General features: G+C 46.4%; 1 protein-coding gene across 7 annotated transcripts in view; it reads left to right on the plus strand.

The window, feature by feature from the left end:
- Window positions 1-175: 175 nt before the first annotated feature.
- The window catches only part of SRGAP2 (SLIT-ROBO Rho GTPase activating protein 2), a 253,851-nt gene continuing 231,618 nt past the window's right edge, over window positions 176-22,408 (plus strand). For 2 of the 7 annotated variants that reach the window (XM_061382032.1, XM_061382034.1), the window contains exons 1-2: window positions 246-350; window positions 2,191-2,799. In XM_061382032.1, coding sequence (XP_061238016.1) covers window positions 2,733-2,799 — 67 coding nt within the window. In that variant the 5' untranslated portion in view covers window positions 246-350; window positions 2,191-2,732. Of the gene's footprint in view, window positions 351-843; window positions 930-2,190; window positions 2,800-22,408 lie in introns of those variants that run through there. The other 5 variants (XM_061382035.1, XM_061382037.1, XM_061382036.1 and 2 more) reach the window with 5 other exon arrangements.

The following is a 22,408-nucleotide window of genomic DNA, read 5'->3' on the forward strand; positions in this document are numbered from 1 at the left end:
TTCCATTCTACTGTGGGGCTCGGCCGCCCGGGGAGGAGTTTAACTCTGTGACCACGCCTCGACGGTGCTAGTCACACCTCCAGGGTTTGGCCAGCTCCTCCTCCTCATTCCTGGCCTCTCGGGATCAGCTATTCCTATTGGCTGTGGGCCCCATCGGTCGATAGAAAGCGGGCGCTGATTGGCAGGAGGGTGGGCCCTGCTTCCCGGCGGGGTCCTGTGGAGTTGGCAGAGGCTCCTCGGGGGACTAAGGGGACCGATCTGCGTAGAAGCGGGTGGCGGGGACGAGAGGGGAGGAGAGCTCCTAGTGGGAAGCGGAGCCGGGGGCGCAGGACCCGTCGCGTCAGAGCCAGGTAAAGGCTCCGTCCCTCTCCCTTTTCTTCTCGCCCGCCGCGGGACTGGAGCCCGGACTGGACAGACCCGGCGGCAGAGGCGGGAAGGAGAGGGCGCGGATGAGGCTCTCGGCATCGCCCTCGCGCTGCCGCCCGGAACCCCTCAGCCCCCCTCCCTCCGGACCCACTCCCCGTCTCCCGGTGCAGCCCACAGTGCTTCTTTAGGGCTGCGTCTCCGCCCTTCACCGTCCTGCCCGGGACCCTGCCTTGGCTTTCGCGCCGCGGCGCGAGCTCCCAGGCCCCTCCTCCAAAACCCCTGCACACGGGCAGCCTCGGTGCACCTTTGGGCAGGCGTCGTTGGCATCATCCGTGACCAACGACTGCCCTCTGCCTCTGTCTCCAAGCCCTGGCGGAGAGCCCAGTCACAGCCCTGGACCCAGAAAGACGGGTGTTCCGCGCTGTTTCCTGGGCTCTTCTCCGGCCTCAGCCCCCCGGCCCGCCCGGAACGGGCCCCTCTTCACGCACTCGCCTTCTCGGACCTGCCTCTGCGTCCCCAGAGTTGCTAACATCGTAGCGCCGCCCGTACCACTGCGGCCCACGGTAGTCTCTTAACTCCCCCCTCACCCCCAAGGTAGCCCTTCCTCTGCCCGCTCCCCGCCTATCAAGCATGTGCAGAAGCTCCACTCATCCCCTGTTCGCGTGCAGTCTTCGGACCCCACCTCTCACACCCCCTCCTCCCCCTGCTTCCTGCCCGTCTGAAGCACCACGCCGCCGCTCCGGCTCCCTGCTCCTCCCTCGCTGCGGCCCTTTCTCCAGGCGCGGGAAGTGGGAGACTCCCGGCGCGGAAGGGGAAAGGGGCGGCCAAAGAGGGAGGGTCGCCGCCGCGGCGCGTCCCGGAGCGAGACGCGCCGCTCTGCACTCGCGTCCTCGTCTCTCCCGCCTCCTGGGCCTGGGTCCGAGCGGAATCTCCTCGGGGACCTCCTGGTGCCAGGAGTCGGGGCCGCGAACCTCAAAGACCTCCCCCCGCCCCCCCCCCCCCAGCCTGGGATTGGGTGCGGTGTCTGGGATCTCTAAGCTTGGGTGATCAATTGGGGGTGGCATTTAGAGTCGCCGTGGTCCCTGACTTGGGAGAGGCGGTGGCTGCTTTCCGCACCCCCCGCCCCCGCCCTGCCTTCCCGGTTTTCCAGACTCAGACCCTAGCCTCTAACCCGTTTCCTGCTTCTGCCGACCACATTGTTTTCCTGGATGTGTCCCACACCGAGTAGCCTTTTTTTTTTTTTTCCTGCAGATCACTACCCCAACCCCCCCCACCCCACCCCCCCCCCCCCCCCCGCCACCCCACCAACCCAACATTTTGCTGCCAAGAGAAGCTAGTAACCAAAACAAAACAACTGGCAGGAGGGGCGGAGGGGAAGAAAAGTTGTGCCCGGGTGACTTGTCCCTTCCCGGCTTTGATCCCCTTTGAAGTCCAGGCAGTTGCCCCCGCCCGGGATCGGGGGCCGCGTCGGAGGCAGGGTTGGGAGGGTTCTCTCCGGCTGCCGCTGCCTAACGCTGGCAAGGCTCGGGAGGCCACTGAGGTGTCGCAGTCCCCGCCCGGAACCCCGCGTTCCCGCCGCAGTCCCCACCCCAGGCCCGCGAAGGCCGTTGCTCCAAAGTGTTTTCTTTCAGCCTTAAAACAAAATCCGGAGGGAGCTTCCTTCCTCCCCACCTCGTTTCGCAGGGCTCTGCGGGCCGGGCGGCGTTTGGCTGAGATGAATGGGCCCAGGCCAGGCTGGGAGCGGCGTCCCTTACCCCACCCCCGCAGCGATTAGGATCTGCACTGGGGCTGATAGCCCCCTCCCCTTTTTCCCTGCATTTACAGGCAAGTGAACCGGAGCAAACGACTTCCGATCCAGTCTGCGCTGCTGCGACTCCCGTTTGGGATTTGATTTGCAGCATCTTCGAGCCTGTGCAACAAAACCCCGTGAAACACGCCCAGCCCTCCCCCGGCACCCCGATACGCACCCACTCTCTCCCGGGGACCCAGCTGGGCTAGTCCACACCCCCGCACCCTCACACCATGTTGTGCGGAAGGACTTCCACTCCCCGCCTGTGTCGTTGATGTCAGACCCCAGGCCAGCCTCCGGGCGCTGCAGTTCTCCCGGCTAATGCTGAGGCTGCGGCTCGGGCTCTAGCACAGGAACCAGCTGCCGCCGCGCCCGGCCCCAGCGCCCACCGCCTGCATGTGCCCGCCGTAGCCGCCTGCCCAGCCCGCAGCCCGCGCTCCCCGGAGCGCTGGACACCACCGCGGGGGGCCCCTTCTGCCCTCTGGAGAAACGGTCTTGGAGGTATTGATTTCGGCGGTTGGATTTTTCCCGTGGATCTATCAATTCACAATTCGAATTTGGAAGAAAGAAGGAAAACATGACGTCTCCAGCCAAATTCAAAAAGGATAAGGAGATCATAGCAGAGTACGATACTCAGGTCAAAGGTAAGGGCTTTGAAAAATAGCAAAATGCATCTTCTCTGTAGACCATGGAGACATACATTTCCCTGATTTGCAGGGTGTTCATTTCTTTGGGTGGAGCAGGTGGGGGCAGGCTGACCCTAGAAGTGGTTTCCTAGGTGGGTCTGCGCCTCCGAGGGATTGTCCGTGGCAGGGCCATAGGCTCTGCAAAGGCATTTTCGGAGTGGACTTTACAGTTGTCTGTAGGGCTGGTCATTATTTTGGTAGTCTTTTTCCCTAGGCTAAATAGGATGGGGGGAGGGGCAGGAGGTTCTTGGAGAGAAAAGGCGGCAATTTGCCTCTGGGTGTCTGGGTCAGGTTTCCTTGAAGGACAGCTGAAATCTGACAGGTGTTTAGGAATTTATTTCAGAGGTTGAAGAGGCGTCCAGGCAGAGAAAGGCAACCTTGAGAAGGTGTACCATTTGGAGAGCCCTGGCAGAGACTGGTTTTTTTAATCTGATGCACTATATCCAAACATGGTATTTGCTATGCCATCAGGCACAGGAAGTCTGTAGCCACCTTGGGTGCACCTTGCACCTGCCTGGTCTCTGGTTGCCTGCATTCTGTCTGAGATCCGAGAACAGAAAGAATAAGGTCACTCACGCCCAGTCTCCACCTTCACCTAAACCTGAATGGAGTTGGGATGTTGCTGGGTGGTGCTGATTCTGGAGAATGGGAAGACATAATTGTTTAACCCTTCTGTGCTGTTGTCTTCTGCTCCAGAACACAGGCGTTTAAAGGCCCTCATACCTCTCTGCAAAATTATGAGGGGTAAAGCGAAATGTGGACCCAGAGAAAGCAAGACCTGTCGGCATGTCTTTTCCTTTGCCTGACTTGGTGCATGAATCAAAACCCCTTCCCAGATCGCCTTTTTTAACCAGCAATACCCATAGAAGGGGTTCCTGCCTGTTAAAGAGCCCCAGCGTATGGTTGTATAAGGCACTGTCCCTTCCTGGCCAGTCACTAGAAAGAGCCATGTGGCTCTAGCCCATTGAGACCTCAGCTGGGGAGTGGGAGAGGTGGGTGGCCTTGACTGTTACACCACATGGTTGGAGCTCTGGGTTTTCCTTTGTTTCAGAGTGCAGAGGGAGGGGCCCCTCCTTCTTTCCCTGCGCCAATGCAAGGAGACCTTTTCCTATCCTAGAGGACTTGGGAAGGGCCATGCCTCCCCTCTTAGGATTGCTGGGGGTGTGAGTAGGGCAAGAGTTTGAAATGGGCAGCTGCTTTATCTCTTGGAAGGTTGGACGGTAGTCTGAGGTCCACGTTGTGCCTGTGGGATTTTTTAATGTCATCAGCGTGGTCCATGCTGGAGGTACCCTGAAGGACCTTCTATCCACTGGGCTGCAAAGAACTGGGGGAGCTGACTGATGGATAGCTTCAGCTGAGCTGGGGCTGGGAGAGGTGTGGCTGTGAGGTGTAATTGAGGTCTTGGCCTCTTGTCACTGTTCATAATCCCGGCCTATTTCTGTAAACAATAGGCTACTGGCCTCAGTGTCCTGTCCAGATGTACTGCATTTGCTGTTGGAATCCCAGTTTTAACCAGATATGTCATCCTTTTTTTTTTTTTAATACCTTCTATTCTTAACTGTTGCCATAGGGAGGAGTGTTAATAACTTTGACTTTCCCAGATTTCTCTCCAGAAGCATGCCATTTGACTCAGGTGCAAAGTGATTTCACACGTTTATTTTTTGGAAGGTTCAGGACCGATAGGTGTTGAATTGTATCTGCTGATTCTCTATTGGTGAAGGATTTCTCACAAGTTTCTCAAAATTAAACACTTGGTATATTTACAAACATTGCTTTCTGAGGTGATGTAATGCAGTTGACTATTTGGGGTTTCTCTTCAGCCTTGCCACAGGCAGGGGACCGCTTTGCTTTGCACTGATATTTTTTCATTGACACTATTCGGCATCATGGAATTTTATAGGTGGCTGAGCATGATGGCTTACTCAAAGAATGTGCCCGATGAATGCTTATGAGACTGATTTGAATGGTTTAGTCCCTCATTTGTAGCTCAGGCAAGTGGAAAGAAATTAAGAGGCCTGTCCAAGGTCACACAGCTAGGTGGTAGTAGATCTGAAACTAGAAGCAGGTTATCGACTCCCAATTATCTGTTCTTTTCTATTCATATTTACTATGAAACGTCATTTGACCAGAGTAGGGTCAATGTATTGTTGATCATATCAGAGTAGGGTCAATTAAAAAGCCAAAATGTGTTAATGGATAATAGTAGAAATAGTGATAATAATAGATTATGTTCTGTGTGGTCATTGTGTTCCAAGCTGTCCCAAGTGCTTTATAAGAATTGTCTCACTTAATCTTCACTTAAAACCTGGAGGTGAATCTTACTTCATTCTCTATTCACTACATGAAGAAACCAAGGTCCAGAGAGGATAAAGAAGTCCTTCCAAGGTCACCTAGGCAAACCACAGCAGCGGGACTCCACTTCTTTATTCATCAGCTAGTTATTGAGTGTCTTGAATGGGTTCGGGCACTGGTAACGTAGCTGTGAACAAGACGAAGTCCTCTGCCTCTTGAAGCTTTCCAACTAGAGTCTGTGTTCCCTGTGGAAGATCTTGGAGATCTGTGTTCTCCGTAGAACTTGGAGACAAAGGACCTGGGTTTTGGGTTGGCTCTGCTCCCCTGCTAACTGGAAGCCCTTGGTCAGATTTATGATGTTTCAGCTTTTTATGGTCTGTGTGGGACTCATAGTGCTGCCAGTCTCACTTCTCTTACAGATGCCAGGATAAAAAAGAAAATTAGTTTTTTGGTCTGATGGTTAAGAGCGCAAGATTTTGAGTCAAAGGGATCCAGGTTTAAATTTCAATGCTGCCGCTCGCTTGCCTCGCTCCTTGGGCAAGTTACATGACTTGTCCAAGCCTCAGGATACTGACTTGAAAAACAGGCAGCGTAATACATGTTTCCTAGGTGGTTGTGAGAATTCAGTGAGATAGTGTATCAAGATCATTTAACACAGTATCTGGCAGTTGTAAATGCTCAGTGACAGTCAAGTGAAAGTGTTAGTTGCTCAGTCATAGCCAACTCTTTGGGACCCCACGGACTGTAACCCGCCAGGCTCCTCTGTCCGTGAGATTTCCCAGGCAAGAATACTGGAGTGGGTTGCCATTCTCTTCTCCAGGGGATCTTCCCGACCCAGGAATTGAACCTGGGTCTCCTACGTTACAGGCAAATTCTTTACCACCTGAGCCACCAGAAACAGTATGGTCTGCTTAATTGGGATGAACATTCAGTCCGCATTGCCTCTTCACTCCCAAAGTGCCAGTTGTAATGGTAAGAAAGGAGTCCAGGAATAAAACCTGGGCTCTAGTTTAAGTTCCTCCAGTAGTAATGAAAAATATCTTGGTTTGATCTCTTAATGAGAACTGTTTCTCATTCTGAAAAGTGAACAGGTAAACTGTCTAACTGTTGGTCACTGTTGTTCTGTGTATCTCTGGCCAGAGTCCTGAGTCTTGCTTTTCAGTCAGAATGGTTTAAATCAAGAGGACCCTTAATGGACTTTGGGGAACCCTGCCTGTCTGTGGTTTTGGCTCCCTTTAAACCACCTGCTTGCATGTGCCCTGAAGGACTTCTGAGACTGCAGCCCCAGCCCTACCCCAGTGTGGTTTTATGAGGGGCGTGCCTCCTTAGTCAGCCTGCCTTGGAGCTGCCTTCTTAAAAACCATCATTGTTTCTGCTTTGTGGGTGTTCAGATTCCTTTGAAAGTTCATGCCTTTCAATCTCTAACTCGAAAGCAGTAATATTCTTAGTACTTGTACATGGCTCAATTTACAAAGCACTTTGTATACATTAATCTCTGGAAATTCTTGACAGATTCATGATTATAACCCGAGGCCTTTTGGCCCCTAGTCTGTCAGTTTTGGGGATTGGAGCAGCGAAAGGTGGTAAGGTGCAGGGCATAACCTTCACGAGAGGTGATAATCTGGCTGGTATTTGGATGAGCTCACCTCATGGCAGACCCTCCCAGCTATTGTCCTGACCTTGTTCAAGGCTCCTTTCTATACCCTCTCCATACCTTGAATTTTTCATTCCCCAGGAAGCTTGAGATCGACAGTTAATGCAGATATTCTAGGAGGAACCATCTGAAACAGAGTGGCACTGTGTGCTGAGCCGTCAAATTCTCTTTCTTGAGAACATTAGGGGTCTTGTCTTTTTTTTTTTTTTTTTTAATGTCTTAGAAGAACAGTGTGTGTGCACCACAGAGCTGAGAAGTGAAATTTTGTAATTTCCATCTGGAGCATTTTGATAGAAAAGCCTCAGGCCTTTGCCTAGAACAGTTTAACCCTTTCAGGACCCTTTCAGAGCAGATGAAATTTAAAACTCTAGACATATTGTATGTGCACACACACTTGGGAATGTGGATTGCTGGTATTTAAACAAGCTTTTTCTCTGGGGAGGTGTGAGCGGTTCTTCACTCCTGCCAACAAAGGTCTTTTCAGAAGCTTCTTTCCTCCCAGCCCCCATCTCTCAAGGGAGCTTTAAATATAATCAGTTTGTGAAAAGCTGCAGTAAAACATCTCCTTGGAATCCCCAAGCAGATGCCGTCATCTTCCTGCGAGGTGATGGAAGGCACCTCTTCCCCTGCTCAGGAAGATAGGACTCTATGGTGAGGTGAGCTCCTGGAAGAAAACGGAGCTCTTGCAGAAATTCTAGTCCTGTACTCTGTATCTGCAAGTTAAAAGGCCCTGGGGGAAGGTGGTAGGCAGGGAGCTGGGCCTGCTGTGTGCTGTGCAGAGCAGCAATGGTTAGAAATGGGGTTCGTGAGGAGTCCTTAACTTTTCCAGTTTCAGGCACTCTCTTGAGGAATGGAAACAGAAGTTTCCTTTGGAGAACCCCATCTGGTAGTTATGTACCACATAGGTTGAAAGCCTGGACAAGCCCTGATCATTGCTCTGTTATGAAATTTACAGAGTCTGACTTGACCCTGCGATGTAGGTTCCACACCCTTTTAAAATCAACAGGTGCCCAGCCCCTGACTCATAAACGCCTGCCGTTCACTGGACAACGCGGGCTGCCAGTGGCACCCGTAGAGGGCTCCTTCCAGAAGAGAGGTTTTCTTCACGAGAGTCACGATTACCTTAGACCCTAGACCTTCGAGGTCTTTGTTAGGAAAATATAATGTCATGTTGTGTGGAAAAAGAAATTGATATTTTGATTTCTACTAGCAATAAAATTCAAGTGAATAGTTTTAACTGGTGTGAGCTACAGAACTGGCCTTTGGGGGAATCTGGGAAAGTTACCTCAAAGTTGTTTGATTTAAAAATAAATAATGAGAGCACTTAAAATGTTTCTGAAAATGACAAAATAACACCTTTACTGAATTTACAATAACGTATAGGAACTCTCTTCTCTCTCTCTAATTGTGGTGAAATACACATATCGTAAAATTTACCGTCTTCATGATTCTTAGGTAAACAGTTCAGTGGCATTAATTACGATCACATTGTTGTGTAACCATCACCACCATCTATCCACAAAACTCTTCAATGCAGAGATGAAACTCTGGACCTATTAAACAATAACTGTCCCCCTCCCCCATCTCTATTTGGTGACTCTAGGTACCTGTGTAAGTGGAATATATAGGATGTATCCTTTTATGACTGGCTTATTTCATTTAGCATAATGTATTAAAGGTTCATCCATATTGTAGACACATGTTCATCCTTGTGTCAGAATTTCCTTCCTTTTTATATACATAATCCACATTTTAAAATTATATGTATAATATACATTTTTAAATCCAATCATCCATCCATGGACACTTGGATTGCTTCTACCTTTTGGTTATTGCAAATAATGCTGCTATGAACATATATTCTTATTTTTGAAAAATCTTATCTACACTGAAGTTTTACAGGCTGCATATACATTTCTACATACTAATCACTTGTCTCAATTAAATTTTTCGAGTTAGCGTTAAAAAATACATATTCATAGTTCCATATTATGAATATATATTTATGTTCATAATATAAGCATTGTATATTAATAAAAATTTTATACCTTTTAATAACTGCATAAGTGACTAAATTTTAATTATATTTTTAACAACTTTATTGAGGTTTAATTGACATATTATAAACCACACATGTTTAAGGTATACATTTGATAAACTTTGACATGTTATTTCCCTATGAAACTATTACAATCAAGATAAATGAATGAAACCACCAGAAAATGTCTTCATCATATTGTGTTAATAAATGAATAGTGTAATACCATATTATAGAAAGGACATTAGGCTAAAAATTAATAAGTAAAAGCTGAATATTACCAAGTTTTAAAAGGTAATGAATAAATGATGATCCAAGCCACCTAGATTGGTGCCTGGAAATTTTATTTAACCTTAGTAAATAAAAACAGTCTCACAGGGAAGTGGAGTTAATAATTATGTTGTAGCCATTACTGTGTGTTTGGGAGGGAGGACACAGGATAAGGAAAGAAAGAAAAAAAATCTTGGATATGTTACAGGTTGAAGCGTGACAGTATCTCTTTTCCTATAGTCCTTGCTTAACTAGTTCCCTGGGCCCAGGCCTCTTCTGAGGGGTCACAGATAAGCCAGATGCCAAGGGGAAGGCCCGGGAGCCCCCTGGGGAGATCTGCTCAGAATTGTCTGAATATGGCTTCTTTCCCCTAATGACTGATTCCCTATTGTCCATTGAATAGAGACTAACTTTCCAAGGTGAACATTACTTGGTCCTCAATACGGCTGCAACCTATCATTTCAACTATACTTTTCCATTTTATTTAAAATGAATTAGAGGCCTGTCTGGACTATTTGCCATTCTTCAGATGCGTATATTATTAACTAATATTTTGCTGTTTGTTTGGGGTTTGATGTACTTAATTTTATACCAACTGTGGTGGTTTAGTGGTTTAGTCGCTAAGTTATGTCCGACTCTTGCAACCCCAGAGATTGTAGCCTGCCAGGATCGTCTTGTCCATGGGATTTCTTAGGCAACAATACTGGAATGTACACCAACTGTAGGAGGAATATATTGTTATTATCCTCTTTTGCTGATGAAGAAAATGAGGTAGAAAATTTAGTGACTCACCCAGGGTTTGTAGCTGGTGAATGATGGAACACGAATTAGAGCCTTGGCCATCACCGGAGTCAAGTTTTTCTTCTTTTTTAAAAAGTATTTATTCATTTAATTTATCTCTTTGGCTGCACTGGGTCTTGCTTGCAGTTCATGGGATCTTCAGTCTTTACTGCAGCGTGCTGGATCCCATCTCCTGACCAGGGCTGGCCCTGGCCCCCTGTACTGGAAGTACGGAGTCGTAGCCACTGGACCACCAGTGAAGTCCTCCCAAGTCAAGTTCTGAGTGCTGTTCTGAGTGCTGTTCTCAGAATACTTCTGTATGCCTGCTCAGCCCCACATCTCCACCTACTGAAACCTCACCCTTCTAACAAAGCCCGGCTTTTCTGGAATACCTTCTTTGGTCACACTGATGAGAAATGACCCCTCTCTCTAATTCACTCACTCACATAGGACTATAGTTTATACTGCCTAAGGTTTTTAGTATTTGTCTTTCAGTCTTCTCTCCTCTCCTAGGCTTCTGGTGGGAATGTTTTGAGGTTTGGGAGTACAATGCAAAGAGCATAGGCTTTGAAAGTAGCCCTTAACAGGAATCATGTCAGCATCACCGCCTTCCCCTACATCCTTGTTCACTTAACTTCTCTTTCAAGCCTCCTCTTCTGTGACATGGAGATAATAAGACCTACCTTGCTGGTTTATTCTGAATGTGTGTAAAATTCCTAGCTTCGTGTATGGCAAATATTAAGTGCTAAATAAGTAACTCATATTATGTGGGGGGAGGAGAGTCCCTTCAGATGGAATAGGGTTGTAGCCTAAATGGTGGCTCTTAGTATATATATATACCGGCTGTAATGATGAACGCATAAATGAATGACCTGGACTACCATAGGTAGTATTAAACAAAAAATAGTTTCTTAACTTGATGTTAACAATAAATCTTGCGTAATACCACCAAAGTGATTTTTTAAGAAAACAAGCTAATTGCTCTGTTGTGGTCATAGCATGAAAGACTGTTGACATCCATCACTGCCCGCTTACCTCGCTCACATTTTATACTACTAGAAGGCTAACCTGCCTCTCGTTTCCTTCCCGCATTACGTTATTTCATGCTTCATGCTTTATCCATGCTGTGTCTTCTTTTCAAATGGGTCCTTTTCCTTGAACCTGGAAAACTTATCCTTTAAAACCCAGCTCAGATGTCACCACCTCCAAGAAGTCTTCCCTGCTTATCCTTACTCTCTGCATAGTAACCCTGGGCAGGATTCTAAGCAGGATTCCTTAGTGTTTCTGCACAGGGCTGATCAACCCACCCTCAGCGTCTCCTCAGCAGTTTCTTTGCGCTTCTTTTTATATTGCACTCATCATATTACATTGTAATCCCTTCATTTACACCTCATTATTTACAGCTAGCTGAGTACCTTGTGGACAGAATTGTCTTTTATTTGTTTCTATGTTTCTAGGCATGGAAATGAATAAATGCTTATAAATTGAACGTGACCCTTTTCTGAGTTGAGGTTGGATGTGGCAATGCCAGGATGCCTTGCTTCTGCATTTCTCTCCCTATTCCAACAACAAACCTTCTCCTGTGTTAATATTATTTGAAATTCAAAGTAGCTCAAGCACTGTGAATAATATCATTAGACAGGGACAGGTACAAACTATACTGTGCTATGGAGGCTCCCCAGTGAGGGTGAGTTTTCCTTATTTACTTCCTGCTCTCTCCCTTTAGAATCATGGCCCTAGAGCTATACTTGAGTTCTTTAATCATGTCTCTTTCCTTAAAAATCTAGGAAAATATTAACTCTGAAATTCCAAAGAGTTGAAAACAAAAGTAAGATTTTCTGTAATTGAAGCAAAACACATTCTCCATTTCTCCAGGATTTATTCATCATTCAAAACCAATATTCCAAGTCTAAATTTGAGAAAGTTTTGGTGTGTTTTGACGAGGAGTTAGTTAAAACAGACTTGACCTGAAGAGGAACTGTTGGGATACTTCTTTGATGCCTGGGTTTGGAGAGCTGCTGCCTCACTGGAAGCAGCTGCGTGATCAACGGTAAAAGGGGAAGACAGGCCCAAAGGGACAAACAGAAAAACGCTCTCCTCTGGTTTTGCGAGCCATTTGGGATTAAGTACCCTTGACTTTATTTATACATTGTGAATGAAGGGTTGTGAACTTGAAATATATATTCGTGAGGAAGGAGAAGCAGCTGGGATGTGCGCCTTCTCCATTTCTGTGGGTATTTTAGGATGCCATCTGTTAGGGAGAAGGCAAAGCCTTTTTTTTTTTTTTTGACCTTTCTTCTAAAAATGTGCTAATCAGCAGGCAGGTGACCTGGAAGGCACTGAGAAAGTTGGGACTATGTCTTTGCTGCCTGAGCCCAGACTCTGCCTTTCGAATCAAGTGTGACGGATAGGGTCTGAGTGCTCTCCCTAGAGAAGGTGACCTCACCAGCCACGGGCTCCACAGGAAGACACAGCCCAGAAAACAAAGGGGGCCAGCAGCGTGCGCTGCCTCGGAGCCGGGGATGTGCCAAGAGCTTTGAGAAATACATCCTGTTTCTGAAGTGTGGACAACAGTTTCTCCAAATATCGAACCCCCTTGGAGATGGGCTCCTTTCCCCAGTGGTGTTTTTCTTGTGTTTATTTGTTTATTTGGGCTGGGGGTTGAGGATAGTGGAACCAGTTCTTGTCAGAGTAAGCTGCTCTTCGGGGAAGCATCTTGACTGAGGTACCTGTTTTGGAGCAGTATCTTTTTTTTTTTTTTTTTTTGAGCAGTATCTTTTTATGACACATTGGACTACAGGACTGCATGGTTCCCTGGGAAACAGTGCTGGATTTGGAGTCAGAAAGCCTTGGTTCTCGATTGGCTTTGCCATTTACTGCTGTGATTTTGGGGGTCACTCACTTCAGGTCTCAAACTTCCTAGTTTCCTCATCTGTAAAATCAGGATAACAGTTGATGATTGATGGTGTTGTTGAAGATGACTGGCAATTGTGTTTTAAGTGCTTTTGTTGTGGTTTAGTTGCCAACTCCTGTCCAACTCTTTAGCGACCCCATGGACTGTAGCCCGCCGGGCTCCTCTGTCCATGGGATTCTCCAGGCAAGAATATTGGAGTGGGTTGCCATTTCCTTCTCCAGGGGATCTTCCCGACCCAGGGATCAAATCCTCGTCGCCTCCACTGGCAGGCGGATTCTTTACCACTGAGCCCCCCGGTAAGCCCTTTAAGTGCTTTAGGTACAGTCTTAACTCATGAATCTCCCAGCAGCCCTATGAGGTAGCTACTATTATTATCCCCAATTGACAGATGAGACACAGGGAGGCTAAACAACTTACTCCAAAGCACGTAGCTAGTCAGTGATAAAGGCGGAGTGGGGAACCAAGCCGCCTAAACATTGTTGTGTGGCGCCAATGAAAGAATTCATTTGAAATGCCTTTGAAACTGTGAAATGCTGTAGACATTTAGTTGATTGTTCTCATTTCCTAGTATCTTAATGCAAAAAAGGAGTCCTAAATGCAGTGTTCTAAGTCTCTGCCTAGTATACACCTATTTGATTTCCCATCTAAGAAAATAAAATTAGAAAATTTCTGAGGTCCTCCCCAGCTTTCATGGCTCATTATTTTTGCTTATTTAAGATATTGAAGATGACAGTTTTGGCCCTATTAAGCAGGCACATGTGTAAGTACAAAACCCGTTGTATTCTCTGAATGACACTCTCCCCAGTCTCAGGGCCTGCCATGCCTGTGTGGCTACTGCATACACGCAGCGTGGACCCTGTGGTGGCTCACCAGGTGTGAAATTGAGGGGAGGGGTAGTGACTTGAAGGGCTTCCCTGGTGGCTAAGATGGCAAAGGATCCATCTGCAATGCAGGAGACCTGGGTTCGATCCCTGGGTGGGGAAGATCCCCTGGAGAAGGAAATGGCAACCCACTCCAGTATTCTTGCCTGGAGAATCCCACGGACAGAGGTTCCTGGCAGGCTACACTCCATGGGGCCACAGAGAGTCAGACTGAGTGACTAACACTTTGATAGTGACTTGATGGGCCCTGAGGTGGGCTTGTGATTGGATTACTAGGGACAATAAATGCTTTAATCAGGATAAATCTAGTAAACCTAGGGATTCCAGTAAGCTCAGAAACTTACAAACTGAGAAAATCCTCTCCTGATAATAGTTTCCTCATCAATGTTGGTGGGCCAGAGAGGGAACTTGTATAACTCTTGGTATTATAGTCACTTATGCTGTGTGCAAAGCTTGAATTTAAAAGAAAAGGGAAGTTGGGTGATTGTCTCTAATTAAAATGAAAGAAATAAGGAAGTGAGAGGTTTTTAATTCCTGACATCTGGGCTGGGGCAAACTAGGGGAGGTGTTGTGGATGTGGAACTGAGTAGGCTTGATGCAAACATCTGGGCTTTGGGTAAGTGACTTCAGGCTCTGCCAGGATACAGGATGGCCTCTTGCATCTTCTGTTCCTCTCCATATGGTAGGCCCTTGTCAATAAAGGGGTTCCTTTGAGAAGTGTGGTGAGGTACGCTGTGACACAGAATGGAAGTGTTTCCACGATTGTTTGTTTTCTCCCCACCTAATGAACAGGCTAAGTAACAATCTGTTGCTTTAAAATGAGTACTACTAATAATGATGACAGCTCATATTTTTATCATTATGGCGTTTAAAAAAATATTCACAGGGAGGGAGGGCTGTGGGGCCATGGAGCTGCATCGTGTTGGATGAGCCCTTCCACCTTTGGGATTCTCGGCTATAAAGTAGAAAGATGGATTACTGGTTCCTTGCTTCGTCATTTTTAGGACATATGATCCAAAGTGGTTATCTTCAAATGAGTTGACACACAGAGCTTTCGCATTGATAGTTGTCCTGAGAGAAGGCTAGAAACCAGAGAACAGATATCGTAGTTCTTCCTACTTATTTCTCCTACTTCTGGTTTACGGTTTCATTGTTTTAAAAAAATTTTATTGGAGTATAGTTGATTTAGAATGTGTTAGTTTCATGTGAACAGCAGAGTGATTCCGGTATACATATACATATTCATTCTTTTTCAGTCTTTCCTCATATAGATTGTTACAGAATGTTGAGTAGAGGACCCTGTGCTGTAGTAGGTCCTTGTTGATTATCTATTGCATGTATGGGTTAATCCCCAATTCCTAATTTATCCCTTCCTACCATGTTCCTCTGTTGGTAATGATAAGTTTAATTTCGAAATCTGGGAGTCTGTTGCTGTTTTGTCATTTATATAATTAAAAAAAATTAGATTTCACATATGAGTGTAAGTTTCATCTTCAAATGACATTAATAAGCTTTGTGTTTTGGACATCCTTGGAGTCAGTTGTGCTGTGTCTCTTGATCGCTCTTATTTATTCAGTGATTTGTGGTGATGTAAGTTATCTCAGCTTTTTGCGGTCAGCAATTTTAAACAAACATTGAAGCGTTTTGGGTAGATGATATCTGCTGCTTTGATTAAAGAGGTTCTTGATCTGGATATTTTAAGACCAGTGACAACACAATTTTAAAACGCCTAGTCTTTAAACCTAGCCTTTAAAATGGCCATAGTGCCCCCACTGCCAGTCTGACGTGGGTTGATCAGTTAGTTCTTTCTGATGGTGCATGCGTGCCCATGAGCTTTCTCCCACTTGGGCCAGGGAGCAGGACTGCTGGTCCAGAAATGCTGGCTCTTCTGGATTCACCAGCAAAAGGTTAATCATTATCCAGGCGGAAACAAACCTCCCAAGTTTTTAACCTTCTGTTGCCTCAAGTCTTCTTGCTCCTCACAGGAGACAATGCGTGCACACACACACACTCTCTCTCTCTCTCTCTCTTAACAAAACTCAATGTAAAACGATCTCATGTTCATGAGAGCTGGAATTACTTGGGAGGGGTACTTGTGTTCTGCAGGCTCAGTGGGCATGATGTAAAAGCAGGGTGTTTGGCCTGTGGAGATTGAAGATAAGACTGTGATATGTAATTGAGTAAGAATTTGAAAAATTATCCGATAACGTTAGGAGCAACAGAGCACTTGCTTGTGTTCTTTTCTTTTTTTTAATGCTTGAAACTGTTTGGAGGAGGAGTACGGAGCTAGCATTGTTTTCAGGGCACGGGAACCCCCTCCCTACCCCACCAGCCACACCTGTTTGCCTAGGCAGAGAGTGTGAGGTCTCTGAGAGATCCTGACAGATCATTTAGTACATTCTTCTGGCCCTGGGCAATTCTTCAGTCCAATCATGTCCGGAAAAGGTCTGTCAGCTAACCTTTAAAATCTTTTCCAGAAGAGTACACCGGAGCCTACCTTTCCATCTTGTTCCAGTGACCCAAACTACAAACAGTCAATTCCTTCATTTGCAGAACTTGAAACAAGATAAAAAAAGGAGGCGATGAACTGAACTCATGCTTTTGCTTCCGCTGCCACACCCTGTGGACAGCCCTTTGCTTCACTCGGGGGAAGGAGGAGGTGACTGACGAAACTTTCACGGTGTTGGCTCACGGCTGCCAAGGTGTTCTTCCCAGTCCCCTCCCCTCCTCAGTGCCACCAGTTTGGGTTCACCTTGTATTGAACAAGGAAATCATGAGCCAATTTCAATCCAGCATCCGTTTATTGAGCACCTACTGTGTGCTTTGTATATGCTAGGTTGTGGGCATATAGAAGTAAATAACAAGGTTTTAGCTTTCAAGGAGCTCCAGCCTATTAAAAGGCATGGACAGATCATACAAATGTGTGGTAGGACTACAGTGGAGGGATATAGAAGGCCCAGGAGGGAGAGCATAGTCTGACGATGAGTAACTTTTTGTGGTGTTGGAGAAGACTCTTGAGAGTCCCTTGGACTGCAAGGAAATCCAACCAGTCCATTCTGAAGGAGATCAGCCCTGGGATTTCTTTGGAAGGAATGATGCTAAAGCTGAAACTCCAGTACTTTGGCCACCTCATGCGAAGAGTTGACTCATTGGAAAAGACTCTGATGCTGGGAGGGATCGGGGGCAGGAGGAGAGGGGGACGACAGAGGATGAGATGGCTGGATGGCATCACTGACTCGATGGACATGAGTCTCAGTGAACTCCGGGAGCTGGTGATGGACAGGGAGGCCTGGAGGGCTGCGGTTCACAGAGTCGCAAAGAGTCAGACACCACTGAGCGACTGAACTGAACTGAACTGAACATTGATAAGGCTGGTGGGGGCCAGGGGCAGGGAATGGATTGTGATTACCTCCTGGTGTTAATAGAGCACTTGACAGTCTGAGAAATGCCTTTCCATGCTTTATCTTATTTAACCTTTAACTGGTACCATATAGCAGGGCAGAGTGATTTCAGGCCTTTTTGCTTTTTTTTTTTTCCTGGGATTTATTTAAAATACTTTAAATAAAATACTTTATTTTTAGATAATTATACATTCACATGCAATCATCAGAAATAACGCAGAGATCGCATATACCTTTAATTTAGTTTCCCTCGATGGTTAACACTGTGCAAAATGACAGTATAGTGTCACAGTCAGGACACTGACACTGATATAGTCACAGTGCTGCGCAGTTGATCACTAATGTTCATCACCTCAGGCTGACCTGTTACAGTCCTGTCTCCCACTTCCTGCCATCCCACCTCCCTTAGTCCTTATTCCTTAACTCCTGGAAGCACTACTGGTCTGTTCCCTGTGGTATGATCTTATCATTTCAAGATTATTACATAAATGGAATCATATAGTATACAGCCTTATAGGCTGGCTTTTTTTTTCACTCAGCATAAGATCCCCTGGAGAAGGAAATGGCAACCCACTCCAGTATTCTTGCCTGGAGAATCCCATGGACGGAGGAGCCTGGTGGGCTACAGTCCACGGGGTCGCAAAGAGTCGGACACGACTGAGCGACTTCACTTTCACTTTCCCTTTAAGATTCTGGTGATCCACCTCGGTTGCTGAGTGTATCACCAGTTGATTCCTCTTTATTGCTGCCTAGCTTTCCACTGTATGGATGTGCCACAGTTTGATGCGCATTTACCCACCGAGGGACAGCTGGGTGGTTTCCAGTTTTTGCCTGTTATGAATAAAGTGGCTGTGGACATTCATGTACAGATGTTTGTGTAAGATATGTTTTTTAAAAAGTGTAGGCAAATTTTTTAATGAAAAGTTTATAGATTAGACGGTGAAGAATCTAGACTTTGCTATTCACTAGCAAGTGGCTTCCCTGGTGGCTCAGACGGTAAAGCAATGTCTACAATGTGGGAGACCGGGGTTCAATCCCTGGGTTGGGAAGATCTCCTGGAGAAGGAAATGGCAATCCACTCCAGTATTCTTGCCTGGAGAATCCCATGAACAGAGGAGCCTGACGGGCTACAGTCCATAGGGTCGCAAAGAGTCGGACACAACTGAGTGACTTCATTTAGGAAGTGATATATGTTCTTAAAACTGATAACTTTTTGAGTCTTAATTTCCTTATTAATAAAGTAGCATAATATATGTTCTGCTTCCATCCTAGAGCTGTGTAGATAAACTGAGATAATATATGGTAACAGACACTATAAACTCTAATAAAATATAAATGTTTCTAACTGGGACAAGTTACCACCTCACTGTGTTTTCTAGGAGAATTGAGCTGGAAACATACCCAGAGTAGTTATTAAATTAAAGTCTAGAAACAGCTTTTTTAGGTGGTCTTGCTTTTACTTGTTATTGACATGTGGGTGTTTCTTATATATTCTGGTTACTTATCTTCTGTTGGTGATATGGCTTGCAAATACCTTCACCCAGAGTTGGCTTAACTTTTCAGTCTTTATTGGATTCTTTGATGTATAAGAAATTTAAAATTTTAATATATTCAAATCTGTCTAGCTTATCCTTTATCGCTTGGGCTTATTTTAGAATGCACATACACATAACCTTTTCTATCCTGAAATCATAAGGATATTCTCCTTTGTGTTCTTTTGAATGTTTTTTAAGTTTCACCTGTCACAAATCTGACTTGCATAAATGCAGAATTTCTTTCTGTGAGTGGTGTGAGGTTGGGATCTAACTTTCTTTTCTGGTCTGTGTGGCTAACCATTTGTTCTGGTTCTGCTTGTTGGAAGGAGCCATCTCTTCCTCCATTAATCTGTAACGTCACGTTTGGCCGTGTATTGAGTTTACACATATTTGTGGGCAAAATGAGCTTGCCATCGTGCTTAGTGGTGTTTAATCCTGGGACGTGCAACAGGGACTGTTAGTGCAGAGCTGGATGCCTGCCCCCTGAGTAGGCAGCTGCAGGCTCTCATCATGTCTCCAACCATCAGCTCTGCTTTTAGGGTTGCTATGTTGAGTGTCCACCTCAGACTTTATTTGAAGAGCTTCTTACATTTAAAAACTTTTTTTGAAGGTTTTAAAACTATAGTTTTGGCAAATTCTTGTTGGAAAGTGTTTTAGAGATAGCTGGAGGTCTCCTCTCTCATTTTGGGTTGAATTCCAAGGGTAAGCCATGCAGAAGTCAGGACCTAGCAGTGAGGGGAGAATGTATTTGCCAAATAAATATAGGATTTTGTGATTGTCAGTAACCCTGAATATATCACCTATGTTACCCATAATTAGTGCATTGGTTCCACAAGAGATTTAGAATTATCTAGAATCTAGCAGGTATCCTCTGCAGTTGCTTAAAGCAGTGGCGAAAAACAGCCAGCGTATGCAAAAAATAATTTAAAAAATAATTTAGCCAACAGCAATACGAGAAATGACATCAGCCAGTGGATGACTGAAAATGAGTAGTATTGATAAGAACTTGAGGAATTCAGAGATGGGAGAGGTGTGGGCCAGAATGAATAGGATCTTGACTCTCAGAGTAGGATCTGGCTCACTGGGGAGTAGGAGGCGAGAACAGAGGCCATGTGTGCGCCTCCCTGAGTGCGTTCCCACAGCCCTGCCGTGCTCGCCCCCCGCTTCACTTCCTACACCGAAATACAATGATGGTTCTATCCAGCCTCACCCCGCCCCAGGCCCCTTCCCGAGACACGCACTCCCTACCAGAAAGGCGCTTGTGAGCTGCTCGAAGGTGGGCAGCCTTTCATTTCCATGTTCCCAGCATCCAGCAGCGTGTTGGCATGTGGTGGGCACCCAAAAATGTTTGCTGAGTGAGTGAGTGAGTAGATTTTGGCTGGAGCAGAGGAGAGTGAGGTGGGGCTACATGGACTTTGATGATCTTGAAGATTAGCCAGAGTCTGCCATGCGCTGGAGCGGTCAAAACAATGAGGCTGTCTGGGTTGAAGGACAGGGCCACGCAGGCCTGCTTCAGAGAGACTCTTTAGTTGCTCTGGGCTGGAAAGGGAGACCCGTTCCTGCCCACACACTGCACGCTACTAGTCTGCCTAGCCCGGAGGTTGGTGCTCTGAGTATGTTGTGTCAGTTCAGTTCAGTCGCTCAGTCGTGTCCGACTCTTTGCGACCCCATGAACCACAGCACGCTAGGCCTCCCTGTCCATCACCAACTCCCAGAGTCTATCCAAACTCATGTGCATAGAGTTGGTGATGCCATCCAGCCATCTCATCCTTTGTCGTCCCCTTCTCCTCCTGCCCTCAATCTTTTGCAACATCAGGGTCTTTTCAAATGAGTGAGCTCTTCGCATAAGGTGGCCAAAGTATTGGAGTTTCAGCTTCAGCGTCAGTCCTTCAATGAACACCCAGGGCTGATCTCCTTTAGGATGAACTGGTTGGATCTCCTTGAAGTCCAAGGGACTCTCAAGAATCTTCTCCAACACCACAGTTGTTAAATGTGACCTATTCTTAATGTCACCGACAGGGGGAATACAGTTCTCCATTTACTGCACTAGCAAGCCATGCTCAGACAGGTGATCCGAGGTGATGGGTGTCTGGGGTGGGTGGTAACTGAGGCCCAGGTCTGTTAGGCTGCCAAGCCTGCTTGTTCTTTTCCCGTCAGCACCATGTTTGTGTGCATTATAGTTGGAGACACTACTCAGGTGAGAGAATAGGCTGCAGAGCTGGGTGTGGGAGCCAGGGCCAAGGTGAGAATCAGGAGTGCCTGGGGCTTCCAGCTTGGTAGGCAGAGAGGATGATGGTGGCAGTGGCAGGAATAGACAAGGGGAAGTCAGGGTCGCTGCGCTTGCCAAGAGAGGGAGAGCTATTCTAGACATCCTGAGTTGGAGGTGACAGTTCCATTCAAGCAGGCGTTGCATCAGGCAAGTGGCAGTGCCATCCCTTCCCCACTGCCTCCACCCCACTTTCATTAAATCTGTCATTTTCCTTTCTTCTAAATTGGGAATGTTGCAGAGAAACCGTGACATAGATGACACTTCGCGTACTTGCCAAACACCTGACCTCATTTGCAGCTTCTTTGCATTTCAGTTTGAGAAATGCTCTCCCTTGAAGGGGACTTACTGTTTGTGTTCAGGAATTAATAGCATTTTCTTTACCCACTCCCAGTAGGGAATGAATACGGCTAAACAAGGAAAGGGAAAACTGGAGCTCTGAGCTCCCCTGTTCTCTGATAAGCCTCTCTCCTGCCCCGAGATTCAGTTAGAGGCCCCATCTGAGGGTCAGCCTGTGAGTTAAAGAAAAGTCAAGTCCAACCCGGCCACCACCCTCCACAGCCTGAACTCCCATTGTTGATGAAGAGCTGGCAAAGGAACAAGTTATTTTAAAAGCATCCCAGGGAGTGTGGGAGAGGCCGAGTTCAGCACTACATGGCTGGGTGGTGCCCATGCTGTTTCAAGGTGTGGAAGCAGAAGTGGCTGATCGTCTTAATTTGAGTAACTCTGGAATGATGAGATAGAGGGCTTGATTAGCGATTGTGATGTGGAATTTGTTGAGAGAGATCAGGCTAAAGCTGTTTATGGGAAAATATATTTGTGATATTGGCAGTTGCCCTAAGTGGATTCCAACATCACCTCCAAAGGCTTTGAATTTTTAGTGTTACTTCTGTTTTGAACAGAATGGCCTATGATTGCTTCTCATCAATGTGCTGGATCCAAGGAGACTGTAGGAATTATTATCCTCCTCTTTTTTTCCTTTCTGAGAAACCAGGATTACCTACAGCTGGCTTGGGAATTTTAAGCAACTGGATTTTAAACAGTTTGGTAGGGGAAAAACTACCCAAATGGAGCTTAGAAGGCTTGCACACCAGTCCAGTTGACCCTTGCGTTAACTACATGTGTGCTTGCTCAGTCGCTCAGTCGTGTCCAACTCTTTATGACCCCATGGACCATAGCCCTCCAGACTGCTCTGTCCATGGAATTTCCTAGGCAAGAATACTTGTGTGTTTGCCATTTCCTACTCCAGGGGATCTTCTTGACCCAGGGACCAAAGCTGAGTCTCTTGCATCTCCTCCATTGGCATGCAGGTTCCTGCATTAACTCCATGGCCCTGAGTAAATCTGTAACCTCTCCTGACCTCAGTTTCTTCAAATATAAGATGATCATGTAATAATCATACCTAGGGATTGCTCTGCTGATTAAATAATATAATGTTTGTGCACCTGCTTTGGAAATTACATGGTGCAAACAAGTATGCGTTAAGACTTTGTTTGCTGTGGCAGAAACTGGTGGACAGTCTCCTGGAGTTTATTT

Source organism: Bos javanicus, chromosome 16 (assembly GCF_032452875.1).
Source record: "Bos javanicus breed banteng chromosome 16, ARS-OSU_banteng_1.0, whole genome shotgun sequence".
NCBI lineage: Eukaryota > Metazoa > Chordata > Mammalia > Artiodactyla > Bovidae > Bos > Bos javanicus.